Source organism: Herpailurus yagouaroundi, unplaced genomic scaffold, assembly GCF_014898765.1.
Source record: "Herpailurus yagouaroundi ecotype Mexico unplaced genomic scaffold, PumYag 252, whole genome shotgun sequence".
NCBI classification, from domain to species: domain Eukaryota; kingdom Metazoa; phylum Chordata; class Mammalia; order Carnivora; family Felidae; genus Herpailurus; species Herpailurus yagouaroundi.
The window spans coordinates 1,126,668-1,143,222 of NW_024412469.1; the positions used below are offsets into that span (position 1 = coordinate 1,126,668).

At 36.6% G+C, this 16,555-nt stretch overlaps 1 protein-coding gene across 13 annotated transcripts in view; it reads left to right on the top strand.

Moving 5' to 3' along the window:
* The window catches only part of KDM4C (lysine demethylase 4C), a 473,115-nt gene that overhangs the window by 310,970 nt on the left and 145,590 nt on the right, over positions 1–16,555 (top strand). For 8 of the 13 annotated variants that reach the window (XM_040460839.1, XM_040460848.1, XM_040460841.1 and 5 more), the window contains 4 exons: positions 1,473–1,686; positions 3,530–3,606; positions 5,009–5,057; positions 10,798–10,856. In XM_040460839.1, the coding sequence (XP_040316773.1) occupies positions 1,473–1,686; positions 3,530–3,606; positions 5,009–5,057; positions 10,798–10,856 (399 nt within the window). The remainder of the gene's footprint in view (positions 1–1,472; positions 1,687–3,529; positions 3,607–5,008; positions 5,058–10,797; positions 10,857–16,555) is intronic. The other 5 variants (XM_040460852.1, XM_040460846.1, XM_040460845.1 and 2 more) reach the window with 2 other exon arrangements.

Below are 16,555 nucleotides of genomic sequence, written 5' to 3' on the forward strand. Positions count from 1 at the left end.
CTGTGGAACACACATATGATACAGCAGGACTCAATACAAACCGAATTGTTCAGTTCACCCTCACAGCCAGCTATGCACGGTGCTGTTTTCAATGTTATTTGACATATGTAGTACTGATGGCATTTTAGTTTGCTGTGGGCCACATTCTTTAACACTGTCTTGGACAAAGTGATCTTTAGGAATCTAGTAAGGGTGGAACTTCTTGACCTATTTTAAGATATACTATACTATTAAGTGTATCGATGTGAGCATTCTGTTCTGAGTTATATTCTTAATAATTGAATCAGAAATATTTTGTTTAAGATTGCATCTCTCTTAGAGTCCATGTAAATACTTTCTGTTCAACCATTTCAAGGCATGAAAATGTGTGATATACCACATTTTCATACCTTTGTAAATGGAGGAAGTAGTTTTCTCACTTATCTTTGATGTGGCCCTTGTGAGTGACACACATTGTTTTTATTTTCTGTTTAGTCATTGAATGTCTGTGTTTTCTTGGAAAAACTTAACTGTATTGATTCTGATTTCTATATCATAATCTGCCTGTGTATTTTCCCAATAATTAAAAAAATTCTCACTCAAATTATAAGATATAGGGAAATTTATTAATTTAAGAACTCTGGAGATTAAAGGATAGTTCATTAAAGAATTTCAATTAAGAATTAAATGCTTTTCATATATTTTGGTGAGAGATGACAGTTTTGTTTTGCACATATTTTCTTATTTAGTGACATTTGCCAGATCTTTCTGTCTTGATGTTTTATTTATTTATTTTTTATTTATTTTTTTTTCAACGTTTATTTATTTTTGGGACAGAGAGAGACAGAGCATGAACGGGGGAGGGGCAGAGAGAGAGGGAGACACAGAATCGGAAACAGGCTCCAGGCTCTGAGCCATCAGCCCAGAGCCTGACGCAGGGCTCGAACTCACGGACCGCGAGATCGTGACCTGGCTGAAGTCGGATGCTTAACCGACTGCGCCACCCAGGTGCCCCTGTCTTGATGTTTTAAAACTTGGTGGTGAGGTGAAAACCCTCAAAAATTCTCTAAAAACTGTTGCACAGATTAAAACTGAGGTCTTTGAATACACTCTTTCAAGTGTGAGCAGGTAAAATTCTTCAGTAAATTAAACCAGGTCTGTTAAACTAGTGGAAATAAAGAAGTGAATAAAAATTCATCAGAAAAATTGATGGTTTCCATGAACTACTTATGTAAGAATATAGTTTTAGCAGGTTATCACTTTTTGTACAAGCAGATGTACAGAATGTCCTCCTGTTTCTACAGCTTTAGCTTCTGGATGGGAGCCTGAAGAGGAACATTGATAAAAAGCTAATAGTTATATCAAGGAAAGCAACAGGAAGAACAGAAGCTGGAAGTTAGTGCATGGAACCTGTTAGTGGATTTGAGTGACCAGAACAAATGATGAACTTTTTTGCATGTTAATCACTCATGTGAGAATATTATGTTTTTCAGCCAGATAGCAGCAATGAAGAAAATGATTCTAGATGGGAGACAAAATTAGACGAAGTTGTTACTCCGGGAGGAAAGACTAAGCCCCTCATTCCAGAGATGTGTTTTATTTATAGTGAAGAAAATATAGAATATTCTCCACCTAATGCCTTTCTGGAAGAGGATGGAACAAGTCTTCTGATTTCCTGTGCAAAGTGCTGCGTACGGGTTCATGCAAGTAAATGAATGTCTCATTCATCAGTTGTTAGCTTTCAGTGCTTCACATAGTCTTTTTTTCTTACCCGTTTGTCCCCTGACAAATGTATTACATTGAACTTTGGCATTTTTAATGGTTAGATCATTCTTTTTCACATTGCTTCTGATGAAAGTATGAGTAAGTATAATAATCCCTTTTTCTACAGTTTTGTGCAGTGTCAGTGAAGAGCAGTTTTGTTTGTTTGTTGTCCAGATAATGGGGTCATTGTGGAGCTCCTTTCATACACTTTAATTTTACTTATTTTAAGATATAGTTTGTAAAAACTTGACTTTAAGCTCACATGTTGATTCATGATTATTTTTCTTTGTGACTTTTTAAAAAGAAAACAATATTTCTTTGGTGGTTTGGGGAATTATTGTTAAATTTAATAATCATAGAGCTTAATTTTTATTCTTTGTAAGAGTAAGAGATCTCTCTTGCCTTCCAGGGGAGAACAGTCATTACAATTATTTCCCCCCGGACTGAGATGATAGGGCTCCATACCTGTCTCAGTTTGGTATTTTCACATCATGGATAAATGGCAGATAGATTTTTTTTTTTTATTATTAGCCTGCCTTGTAAATCCTCTGAAATGTGAAAATATTCTAAATCTATCTAAAATCTAAAATCTAAAATCTAAAGCATTTTAATATTCCAGATCTCACGAAATTATATGTCATATTAATATACTTTTGTAGGGCTTATCTCTGTCAGTGTAGCACACAGACAAGGTAGGCATACCTTCTGTATTTACCCCTGAGAAACACCAGTCTTACATTGACTAAGTTGAAATGGTTTCCCTATCATTTATTGATTAATTGCATATTGTCAGCTTCCCCAAGAGATTTGAACGTAATGTACTTAAAATATAGCAATTCTTGTACTTGTGTCAGTTTGTAACACACCCATATATATATACACACACACGTTCACCCTGTATTATTATAGAATATAACAGCCAATTCATCATTTCACAAAAAACTAGGATTTAGTTTTTATTCCTAAATGTACTAGTTATAGAATTTAGCCATAGTATTTCATAAACGTGTCTGAACTAAACATTTTATAGCCTTGGTTAACTATGATAGGCTTTTCTTTGGTAATCACATTTCTGTTATTTTCTCTTTTATTTAAATGTTATGGAAATTTGATATTAAAAATTACTTCTTTAAATCTTTTAAAACCCTTTGAAAGAAAGTCAGAATAACACATGTTTGTTGGTACTGTATAATTGCTGCTTATATTTGCATCATCAGCTATCTCCTTACACAGTTATTTTGAGTCAGACATGTAACTGAATAGACAAGTAGAATTGAAGATACCCCTTCATCACTAACCGTGAATTGTGCATCCTCTGTCCCTATCACTGAAATTAAAAGTAATTAAACATTTTTGAAATGTAATTTTAAATTACATTAATTTGCAAAATATGTCCGAGTTTATTTATTGTGTTATTTTAAAACTTCTTCAGATTTTGCTTCATGAATTGCAGCTTATTTTGAAATATGTTTTGTACGAGTAAAGGACTGGACCCAACAATTTAGAAATTTACTTATTGCATCAGTATCCTTTGATAACTATTATGAGCATTTAGTAATAATTACGACCCATACTCTCATGTTTCCTGGTGCTGATCCTGTTAGTTATGAGGCATGAGAACCAGAAGTATCTTTGAGACAGCCTGGTTTATGTTTTGTTCTAAGCAGTGAGAATCAAGAATGGTATCATGGCAAGTAATTCCGATTTTATGTATTCAGTGCTAAGATGTATAATATTGCCAAAATATGAAAGACCTAATTCATGGATCCATTCCATTATATTATAGGTTGCTATGGTATCCCTTCTCACGAGATCTGTGATGGATGGTTATGTGCCCGGTGCAAAAGAAATGCATGGACAGCAGTAAGTGGCCTATTTTAATATATTCTAACCCCTCTTCTCACTCTGCCCACTGTGGACACGTTTAAATCTAGCAATAAGGTAAGGCTGTGCACATGCTTTTGTGTGCACTTCTACACTTACCCATCTTTCCAGTCTTTTCTTTTCAAATCATCCTTTCTGGTGGCTCTGTTCATCATTGAAATATTAAATAAATTTCTAGGTGTCACTTCTCTACTCAGGAGCCTACAGAGGTTGCCAGTTCATCAAAACAAGTCTAAAATATCACTTCATTTTCTGGCGTAGCTCTATTTTGCAATTATTGAAAATGTATTCTAAGTAACAGTCAAGGTGAGGATTCTTGCTGACCCCTAATGAAACCATGCTCATATGTAACTTTTCCATTAACATGAGGTCTTTCCCCCCGTTATTCATTCATGCATTCATACTTCAACAAACTTTGGAGTCTGTCCTGTGCTAAGCATTACCATGAACTTGAGGCAGAATCTTTCAAAAATAAGATACCCCACTTGGGAGACATAGATTCCTTCTCATTTTAAATTGTTTTTCCTGATGAACCTGTTGAAACTTTAGCTTACATCCAAGCATTGAGTTCTGCTCACCTGTTTTTTCACTTAATCTACCCTGTCACCTGTTTTTTCACTTAATTATGTGCTACCTTGATATTTCTTAAAAAATCTCTTTCAAGAACTCTCAGGCATTTTTGAAAGTTAGGACCTGTTATATCTCAACATTGTACCCTCACTCTTGATCTCAGAGCAGATTATTTCAATTGCAATAGTAGCATTTGCTTTATTTCTCAGTGATATCCAATGACAATGAATTAAATTTCTTTGCAACTAGAGTTAAAAACCTGATGGACAATATAAGGAAAATGCCTTACATGACGAAAATTTATGTCATGATATGTATGTTTAGCTCTCAGGGTTGAAAGAGACATATGGTGACTATAAGTTAAACATGTCTGAGAATGTCTTTCTGAGTGATTTTATTGCTGGCATTCACTTTAGATAGTGAGGGGAAAATGGGGGAAAGTATGGACATTCTTTATAGCCCAAATAATCTTATCTATTTGGTGTTAGAGGTACTATCTTCTATTTAAGAAGTCTTTTATTAGTGGGCCCAGAAAACATTTTAATATTTCCTTTGATGCGATCATTATGTTAACAAAAACTATGTAAGTGTAGAGTATCTTAAAATTGGCCAGAAAGTCCTGCTGTTATAAGTGTATTCAATTCTTGTTTACCACGCATGTGCTGTGTTTATTGTATGAGCCAACATAAAGCTTTGTAGCATCAGTCTGGCCAGTGATGTCCTCTCATTTACCCTGAAGTATAGGTTTAGAGATTAGAGATATTCTAACCCAGTTCACCAAGGTGTGAACAATTCTCTGTTTCATCCACAGTTACTGCTTGACTCCTGGGCTTACACACTGAGCAGTTCTGTTACCCAAGGTACTATTGTCTTTGCATGGCAGAGCCAGGGCCAGGCCTAAGCCACCCACCCTGATTTTAAGGCTGCTTCTGATAGTTTGTGCTGTTTTCCTTTAGCATGTCTTAAGAAGGAAATACTACATCAATAACTCTTTAGAACTGATTTAAAGCTTCTATTTATGTTAACCTCTCACAACCTTGGAAAATATGTCTTTTGTGTTTTAATTTTGATACCATGTAAATCTCTTTCAAATTGCAATAGAAATTGAAACTTCTTATTTTAAACAAAGTTTAGTTTTCATTCTTTTTTGAGAGAGAGTGCGCAAGAGAGCACTCCTGCAAGCATGCACAGGGGAGAGGCAGAGGGAGGGGGAGAGAGAGAATCTTGACCAGGCTCCATGTTCAGTGTGAAGCCTGACTTGGGCCTCAGTCTCACAATCATAAGATCATGGACCTGAGCTGAAATCAAGAGTTAGACTCTTGACTGAGTCACCTCGGTGGCCCAGAAATGGAAATTCTTGAATACAATTTACAATGATATTTTTAGACCCACATAATATTTCTAAGTGGAAATGACCCAAATTCACAGTGAGCCAGTTGTTTTTTCAACTTACCTGTTTGAGTGAATTTTGTCTAGGAAGCTCTATTCCTACTTTTTTCTCCCTAGAAATCAGTGAATTGCAGTTTAAGCATTGCAGAGAAGTAACTGGTAATATCAATATTTTGGCTTTAACTCCCTTATTTAGTATGGCTGTGTTACAGTTAATTTTTAGCAGACACGTTAAGTATGATTCTTTGGGGTTTGTGGCTGGAATGATTGCATTTTATTTATTTAGTTTATTTACGTATTTGAGATGGATGAAGACAGCATGAGTGGGGAGGGAGCGGAGAGAGGGAGGGAGAGAGAGAGGGAGAGAGAGAGAGAATCCTAAGCAGGCTCTGTGCTGCCAGCACAAAGTCTGATGTGGGGCTTGAACTCACGAACGCGTGAGATCATGACCTGAGCTGAAACCAAGAGTCAGATGCTTTAAGCTTTAACCGAGTGAGCCACCCAGGTGCCCCTGGAATGATTGCATTTTAAAAGTATCCTTAGACCTGACTTCTTCAGGAATCAATCTCACATTGTCAGTTTTAGGTTCCAGAGGAGACTTACAGCTCCTTTTAATGGAGGCTCCAAAGGAGCTGATGGAGATCTAACAGTGCAGGGGTGGGTCAGATGATATTTCATTGCTGGTTTGTACATCACTAACTCTCATTCCTAACTATTTTGTAGGATTTTCTTTTTAAATATACTTTGTGAATGTAAGACTTATTCATCATGGATATAAAATATTTCAATAGCATATTTTGCTTGGGATTTATATTTATGCAACAAATGTGATTGTTCCAGCTAATTCTGTTCCCTTTTATGATGAGTATTTTACACATCTGGAGGCTAGAAAGAACGTAGCCTGAAATACCTTATATTTATCTTTATAAGGTATATGTGAAAGTTGACTGTGGTTCTGTTTTTTAAAGATTCATTTTAAAGAGTTCCCATATGACGGATGAATGAATAAAGAAAATGTGGGGGGTGTATATATATAGATACACACTGAAATTTCACATTCAACCATATAAAAGAAGGAAATCCTGCCATTTGCAACAACATAAATGGACCTTGAGAGCATTATGCTAAGTGCAATAAGTCAGAGAAAGACAAATGCTCTCATTTATATGCTGAATCTTAAAAAAGCACATTGAACTCATAGAAATAGAAAGTAGACCGGTGATTGCCAAGGGTGGGGGGTACTGGGGTCAATAGATAAAGGTGGTTAAAGGGAACAGACTTCCAGTTTCTTCTGGGAATATAATATACAGTATAGTATTTATAGTTAGAAATACTGTAATGTATAGTACTACACTTGAATATTGCTAAGATCTTTAAAGTTCTTGCCACAAAACAATAAATAAATAAATAAATAAATAAATAAATAAATAAATAAATAAATAAAACAAACTATGTGAGGTGATGATGTGTTACCAAACCTTATTTTGGTGATCATTTCTCAATATGTAAATAAATCATCATGTTATACATTTTAAACTTACAATGTTATATGTCAATTACATTTCAATAAAGCTAGGTGGAAAAGGAGACTATAACCATAACTGTATCATAGAGTTAAGCATTAGTAATTTAAATTTTGGAAGTAAAGGCATTGTAGGGATTATTTCATCTGTTCTGAATTAATTCACTTATTCATGAGGAAATTCTCTTAGCATTACAAGGTTTTGTCACTGTCCACTTGGGCGAGGTAACTGAGGACTTATGCAAGGCTGGGATCAGTGCTCACAGACCAGCCGTCTTTTTATTTACCAATTCTAAAGAGGAGCATTGCTCTGGCCCTATCTGTTCTGTTAGATTTTAAGTAACCAGAATCCAGAACTTTGTCTCATTTACCTCTGTAGCACCCCTCACACCTGGTGCAGTGTTGGATCATTTCTGAACAGGTGAAGCATAAAGTAGGAAGGTTGTGATTGCAGCGATAGGGACCAGACATTTATTTGTGGCCTTTAGTGCTCTCACTGTTTCCAGAGTTTTGCTTCAGTACTCTCTGTGTTTCATTTTGCTACCTTTTCTTTATCCGTTCATGTCAATTAAAACAAGAAAGAAGAAGCTGTATTGCAGCTTCAACTGAATGTATTGGTGGAAGAGATTAGTTACAAATTTTAGATTGCACCCTAACTTGGATTCTAGGATCCTGGCTCTATATCCAAATTCAAATGAAATGAAATTAGATAAAGAACCACCCCTCCACCCCAGCCCTGCAAATACCTGTCTATCCTCAGATTCAGGTTGTACGTCCAATTGTTCTAATAAATAACATTGCTTTGTACCTATTTTTCTATTTCAGTACTGCTCAGGTAAATAGATACAACTATCTGAAAGCTACCTTTGAGTTTATGGCTTAAAACTCAACTGTATTGGATTATTTTATTTTCAGTTCTGTTTTCAGCCTTTTTGTGACTATTTATAAAACTCATTTTGGAACAATTTTTACTCTTTTATAGTATCACTTGAGAGTACATGCCGAACATTATCAAGGTCTGTAGACTGTCAATACTCCAATTCTATCATGTATTTCTTATTACTTGAATTCGTAATGTGAATCTAATCACTTTTGATTTAAAATGCTATAGTTTGTCTCCAATCTGTTTATTGATTTCCACTGAATAATGACTACAAGTTACTACTAATTAAAAATGCTAGTATTCTCACTATAAAAATACAGAATTTGTATTGTTTTCATTCAGGTTTTTCCCCAACCATTTTATTTTTATCCCTATACTGAAAAAAATGTTTTGAGTCTGGGTATTTCTGTGAAATACCTGAATATTCCTTTAGGGCTACACTTCTGATTTATGAAGGAAGTTGTTAGTTATTTGTCTGGAATAATAACCTAACTACTATTATTCTAAAATAACCCATGTGCTTAATATTATATAGAGTAAGAATAGGATGTTCTATATTATATTTTGAAGAGTTTATAAGATAGAATTTTAAAGGATAAATAAATATAAGCATGTTAAAGAGGTTAAAAAGGAGTATGGATAAGATTTTCTTTTCTTTTAATTTAAGGATAATGTAGCTGTCTGGTGGTTCTTTCTTTCTGGGAAATTTAGGCATTTCTTCAGGGACCTTTCCAGGGGCAGGGGCTATGAAGTTTTGTTTTAGTGCCATAAATGGTGAAAACTGCATGTGAAGATTGGCAACTTATCATGGAGAGTCACATCATACTCAGATTTATGACTCTGACAGATCATGAGTTGCCAGCCTTCTGTGCTTGGCAGCATTATACCTGTACTGTAGTTTTCCATCTTAAGTGTGAAAAATTTTAAATAAAGTATATATCATTTATGCTGTGTATTATTAGGGAGCTTTTTTATGATCTTATATAATTCTTGGTGGGCAGGGTTGACTCAGTAGCTCATATACTTATAATCTAAACAAAACCTAAATTAAAGAAAGATTTTAAAACAATGTAATGAGAAGCTTCTACTAGAGATTATGTCAAAGGTCTCTTCTGACCCTAAAATCCCTTGATTGTGTTGCTTTGTGTTTCCATTTTGCTTTAATTAGCTTTCCTTTAGAATTGGGAACCTTCAAGAATACTAAATTTATTGTGCACTTCTTAACCTAGTTAGAGATGCTGAGTAACAGAAATAGTATAGGAATGGGTTATTATTGGCCAGATCAGTATAGTTTTTATGAGCTAAAGGAAATTTTTAACAAACCAGTGGCTTCAAGGCCTTCATATAACTTTATCTGCCTGCTGTTTGGAATGCATGACAGTTTGCATTATCTTCTAAGTTCTTTTTTTTTTTTTAATTTTAGTATATTTCACTATACTTAATTTAGGAGAATTTGCTTCAATATTTTTATTTGAAATTATAAAAAAAAGTAGCTGTATATTATATTCTTGGGTGAATATTGCCATTTTATCAAAAAAGCAGATTTTGTAATGAAAAATTTAAAAAACCCTTTAGAGGTTGGAATTTTCATTCTGTTTAATGAAATGCACAAACTTGGTAATTGCATGCATTTATTATCTATTGAAAAGCATTTTTTGTACTCTGTAGAAGTTGTATATGTGTAACATAACATTCTGGGTTTTTCCCCCCAAAATGGTTTCGGGAAATCAAAACCCAAACATGAAAATGTGTTTTCACATTTATTCACTGTGCCCTTTATTTCTCTTATTTGCTTGTTTTTAAAAATGGAGTAACAAATAGATATGAGCAAGTTATACCTTGATGACCATTTGGAATTTGCATTTCCTTTCCTTGTAAAGAATGGAATATGCAATTACAATGATTAAAGATAAACATTTTGGTGTTTATTATTTTACTGCTTAACTGTAAGTAAGTGATATCAATAGATGGGTAGTGGTTGCTATTCATGCCCTCTGAACATAGCTATCTTATTTGACTTCTGAAAGAAAATGAAGTCTTTTTTCTGCATAAATCATAGTCACAAAGTTAAAGTATGGAAATTCCTAAGGTAGTGGTATCTACAAAATTCACTCCCATGGTGTTACTAGGACTTGTAGACTGAAGAATCTAAGTCATTTGTTGAAATGCATTTGTCTGAACTCCTGATCTCTGGAGTGTACCTTAGTTTGCCAACTCTTAGATCTCAGGTAAAAATGATCTACCTCTTAGAAATGGTGGCTCTTCAGATCTTTGGGAATGATGAAGTGCCTACCTGTGTACCTTTCTCTTTACTCTGCTTGATGATTGGTGGGTGGAGGAAGGTGGTTTATTCGGTAGTCTTTGGTTCCTACATTGCATTGAGACTGGGTCCTATAGATGGAGGTGCATCTATTATGAAACAATCCTAATTTAGCTATGTTGAATCTCAAGTAGTGTTTGCCCTCTCTCTAAAGTAGGAGTTCTCTTTGGGTGGATATTAGTAAAGAAAATCTGTGTGTATAAGGTTCATGTTACCTTTACCACATAACACAACCCTTATTTCCCCTGTTTAGCTCCCCAGATATATAAATAATGGTATTGATAATAGATGTTAGAAATTACTAATAATTATGCTCTTAGAAGTCTTTCATTTTACAAAAAGTTTTATTTTTCAACTTTTGACCTACAAATTCATGAAACTCTTGATTTAAATATAAACTAATATAGGCAGCATACAGTTTCCATAAAATGTAATACTGGCAGGACTAAAGAATTCTTCATCTGTCTCAAAAATCTCCTTTTACAGATAATGAACCAGGGTTTGAGAAAGTAAGTGTTTTACCCCCAGGATCGCCTCACAATATGGTAAGAGAGCCTGGATTCATGGGACTACTCAAGTCTTCAGATTTCCAGGCCCAGACTCTTTTCTTCTCAGTTGTTTGTTTTTAGAGTGAGAAGAAGGCTAAGCAATTGGCCAGTTTTTGAATAATGTTTTTGAATGATTTTTGTTTGTTTACATTGAAAAATAATCCAGCACTAACTTCTAGTGTAATTACACTATAATTAGCTATCTACTTAATGTAGGATAATTAGCATTACTGGGTGGTTGACTAGAGCAGTTTCTTTACTTTTTCATATTTACTTTAGTTTCTGCCCATAGGACCTTCCCCAGAACTGGATAATCTCCTGAATCCAATTTCCCAACTGACAACAGCATTGACATTTTTCTTTTACGAAGAGCTGTGAAGTGGCTTTGTAGATCAGAGACATTGATTTTTAGATCAGATTGGCTTATGGCCTTGAGAGGTCATGGTGGCGCTGCTGCTCTCTGTGATGTGTTCTATGCTGTATTTTTTTATTCCATGAGACACTGTTAAGACCAGGTGATGGGAGGCTGTCAGCCTAAAAGGCTGACTTTGATCCTAATATACAGTAAAACTGGTAAGAAAAAAGAAAGGCTCCATTCTTGTTAAAGGCAGGGCATTTACAAGTGAGCACTGGCTATTTGTAGACAAGTGGTTGCTTCTGTAACTGCTCCTCTCCATTGAGGTGTCCATTTAAGACACTAGGCAGAACCACACGCTCCCATTTGAGGGAATACATTCCGGTTCACAATGACCTCTTGCCTCCTGAAGAGGCAGATTATTCTAAACAGCTGCGGCCTTAACCCTTGGCTCACAAAGGCCAGGGTGATAATTATTATGTTACTTTAACCAAACAGAACAGCACATTTGAGGATATCAGTTATCCTGACAGCATAACTATGATGTGGAGGCCTTCCTGTTAGGGACCTTCTTACAGGCTAAAAAGTCAAAAATCATTTTTTTTGTACTTTCTTCTTCCTTTCAATAAACATCATTCTTCTCCCTCCCTCCACTTGGTAATGAGAGAAAGAAAGTCTACATAGCTTATTGTAAGTGGAACTATATTCATAAATAGCTTCTTGATTGAGAACAAATGCTTCATTAATCTTAAGTGCTTCAACCAGAGAGCAGAAGTAAAGTCAGGAAGAATAATGACTGACATTATGGGGAGCATAGCATACTGTACTACATACCAGGATGTGCATGCCCAGAGGTCACTGGGCTACAATGCACATCTCCTTAGCAATGAGGAAGGGGATCCCTAGGAAGAGTGGAGGGGAGAAAGTAAGTTCAGCTTGAAGTACTTTGCTCAGGTTCCTGGAAATACGATTATGTAAATGCATTAAGTTTCATGTAGATGACTTCTGACCAATTTTAAATTATAGAGGTGTTTGTTGCCATTGAGCATGTATCTGGCCTGCTACCAGATAGGTGTTCTGTCAATCTCAAATTAATTTTTATTTTGGTATAAGCAATGCTATGAGAAAGATGAATCCAGGGGGGAAATGAATTTGAAACAGAGTATGTATGACTTTCTTTTCTTCTGTTATATTCCCTTCATACACATGGTTGTATGAGACAATGTGGTAAATGCACTCCCACTCCCAGGTTTCCTTGTCTAAATCCCTGGAACCTATGGGTGTGTTTGTCATGTTGCATAAAAAATGGAATTATGGTAGCAGATAGAATTAAGGTTGCTAATCAGCTGACCTGATGGTATCCGGGTGCACCTGGTGGAGTCACAGGGGTCCTTAACTGTGGAAGAGGCAGAAGAGGAGGTCAGAGTGAAGTGAAATGAGAGGCACTTGATGTGCTTTGCAGATGGAGGAGGGCCATGAGCCAGGGTATGCAGTCCACCCATAAAAGCTGGACACGGCAAAGAAATGCCTTCTACCCAAGAGCCTCCAGATATGAATGACCCTGTGGACACCTTGATTCTAGCCCAGTGAGACCCATTTTGGACTTCTGACCTACTGAACTGTATAAATTTGTGTTATTTGAAGTCATTAAGTTTGAGGTAATTTGTTATTGCAGTAATAAAGAACTAATACAGCATTCAGTAGAATGACAGCCTTTAGAAAGAGTCGTTCATTTGTTTTCACTCTTCACCATTTGGCATTCCACAAGATATGTCCATTTCCAGTGTCTTCTCCCAATCTGAGGCATCTTCCTCAGACTGCCTTCTTCTGTGTTACAAGCCCACACTCTCTAGTGCCTGGAATCCAGCAATCCTTTACCTCCCTGTGACATGGGATTTAGTAATGCTCCCCGCTTTTCAGTCTCTCCCTCCCCTCTTGTCCTTACTTATCTTTTTTGCTACTGTGTGTCCTTGCACACACTTTCAGCTCTCCAGCTTGCTAACTTTGTTATTCTCCCAAGATAGAACTCAACCCTGGTAAAACCTGTTATCTATCTGCTCTGCACCTGCACCCCTGCAGCTAAATATGGCTGTGGAGGGGCGCCTGGGTGGCGCAGTCGGTTAAGCGTCTGACTTCAGCCAGGTCACGATCTCGCGGTCCGTGAGTTTGAGCCCCGCATCAGGCTCTGGGCTGATGGCTCAGAGCCTGGAGCCTGTTTCCGATTCTGTGTCTCCCTCTCTCTCTGTTCCTCCCCCGTTCATGCTCTGTCTCTCTCTGTCCCAAAAATAAATAAACGTTGAAAAAAAAATTAAAAAAAAAATATGGCTGTGGAGAAACACCCAGCATGCAGAGTGCTTTTGCTTTCAGTTTGTAACTATTGATGTGTCCTCATGGTGCCAGTAATTCATGCTGCAGTCCCATCACACATTCCCTCTACCACTCTCTGGCTTGACTGTTTCATACCTCTGTCACCTGAAACTTCCCATCTTCTCTCTATCCTTACTCTTACCTTGCAAACACACTTTATATTTTACTGAGCAACAAGAAGCCATCAGTGGAGATCTCCAAGTTTCCACCTGCATCATATCTACAGTATCTCTGGTCCTACCTACACTACTTGCTCTCTTATACACACGACCATAGTTCCAATAATTCATCCCTTTCTTTCACATACCAGCAGGGTTCCCTGTCTAGGTAATTCTCATTATCACCCAAACAAGCTGTTATTTCTCCCATTTTCAAATAAACCAAGAACCTTCTCTTGATCCTTCTTCCCCACCAGCTCCCACCCTCTCTCTCCATGTCTCTATGTATAGTAACACTCCTTAAAAGATTTGTCTTTTATTCACTCTCTCCCATTCTTCCCCACTTCTCTCTTAAACTTATTCCAGTCACAGGCTTTGCCCACGTTTTTGTAGAAACTTCGGGTCTTTTAGTGCTATCAGCTGGCCTGCCTCCCGTTTGAAGCACTGTTTTCCTTTGGCTCCCAGGACAGTGGATACTCCTGCTTTTCTTCTTCCTTTACCAGTCACTTCTTTTTCTTCCGCAGAACTCAAAACACAGGCCTCTTCTCTCCACCAGACCATTTGGTCATCTCATCCGTGTCATAGCTTTGATGGTTTTAAACAGCAGCTAGTCATTGATGGTCTATGTATGTCTGTGTCCACTCAGCCTCTCCCCTAGGTGCAGGGCTGTATGGCCAACTTCATGACCAGTGTCTCCTCTCACATGCCTGATAGATAGCTCAAGTTCACCATGTCCCACACTGAATTCCAGATCTTCTTCTCCCACAGGCTTCTTATTTCTAGGCTTTCCAGCTGCTGAAACCAAAATCTCTAGGGTAAGTTGTGGTGCTTTTCTTCTTCTCATACCCATATTTGTCTAACAGTAAATCCTATCTTGGCTACTTTTAAAATGAATCTGGAATTCTCACCACTTCTTAATTGCCTCTGCTCGTACTACCCAGACTGATCTACTCATTACCTCTTTCCTGGATTATGACAGTAACCTACTAAGTTCTCTTTTTGTTTCTAACCTTTTTTAAAAAAGTTTTTTATTTCAATTCCAGTTGGTTTACATCCAGTATAGTATTAGTTTCAGGTGTACAATATAGTGATTCAACATTTCCATACAACACCCAGTGCTCACCACTACAGGTGCCCTCCTTAATACCCACAACCTATTTCACCCATCCCTCTGGTAACCAACAATTTGTTCTTTATAGTTAAAAGTCTTTTTCTTGGTTTGTGTCCCTTTTTTCCCCCCACTTTGTTAATTTGTTTCATTTCTTAAATTCCACATAGAGTGAAATCATATGGTATTTATCTTTCTCCAACTGACTTATTTCACTTAACATTTCTTACTTCTGCTCTTGAACCTTTATTGTCTGCTGTCAACACAGCTATTGGGATGACCCAATTAAAATGTAATTCAGATGATGTCCTTGCTGTACTCAAACCTTATAGTGCCTTGCCATCTCAGAATAAAGTTGTTGCCTTTTTTCATGGCCTGTGAAGCCTTGTCAGTTATTCCCCCTTTTAAATTTCTGATCACCTTTCCTATTAGAAAAGGCCAAAATTTTCTGGCATCACCTTCCCTTTGATAATTCCATGGCCTGCTCTCATAGCACTTAACATCCTCTACCATCTAAATAATGTCCTGATTTAGTTTGTCTGCTGTCCCAGCAGAAGGTAAGTTCATTGAGGGTGGGATCTTTATCATTCACTGCTGTTGCCCAGTGCTTAGAACATGACAATTAACCAAAGTTTGTTGAATGAATATATGTTTTCACTTATGGTACAAAATCAATGTGGGCATTTAAATTGGAGAATTCACTTACTAGTGTGAAATTCACGAGCCTGTGGAATTTCCATTCAGAAGATACCAGCAGAAAACCAGTCATGTAATTTCCTTAATCACTTAGAATTCATGCCCATCCTGTCCTTTTGTGAGATCCCATCCTCTTCTCAGCTCTGATAAATGAGCCACATCTCCAGAAATGGTTCTTCCATGTTTTGTTGATCAGCACTTTGTAAACTAGCTTTCCGTTAATGTGATTAATTACTCTTTGTTTTCCCAGCTCAGGCAACCCTATTTTATGGTTTTGCATTTCTGTTATGAACATGTCAGATAAATAAGGGTGTAGGGAGGTACTTCAATTTTGTAGTTTTTCTATAGCATTGAAAATTGGCTTTAGTGGCACTTATAGATATGTCAGCTAAAATGAGAGCTTCTTATGAGGCAGCTTGAGAATGTTGGTATTGGCATTTCTTTGACTGATGTTTTATAGAAGAGCCATTGGAACGTGATTTCCCTCTACCACAAATAATGAACAACTGTGACAGCTGTATTATAACAATGTCCTTCTCACCATTATTGTTAATGTTGTGTCAGCACTTTGATTATAAACACTCTTTTTCATAGTTTAATAACTGAGCTATTAAGAAACCATTCCATGTAGTAAATGGGTATACTTGCTGTTCATTGCAGTGGTGATTTTTTATAAAACCAAATTTAAAAAATACTTGGTAATGCTAGAAGGGGATTTTTGTGAATGCTGTTAGGTGAGGGAAAGGGATCCAAGCAAGAGAGGTGCAATGTTCAGTATATGATCTGAATTTGTACTTTTTCATTCAGCTTTTAGCTGCCCTGGGGTGGGGGGATAAGTATAACAGAATGGCTCTTTTGATGCTGTACTTGAGAGACAGGAATTAGAGCTGTCTTATAGATTAATCATGTTGTGACAGACATTTTAGTATTTGTTTTGTTTTAGGAGATGTTGGTTCACTAGCAATATATCTAAATCTTTATAATAGTGAGTCATTTTATATTGGGTGTTGTT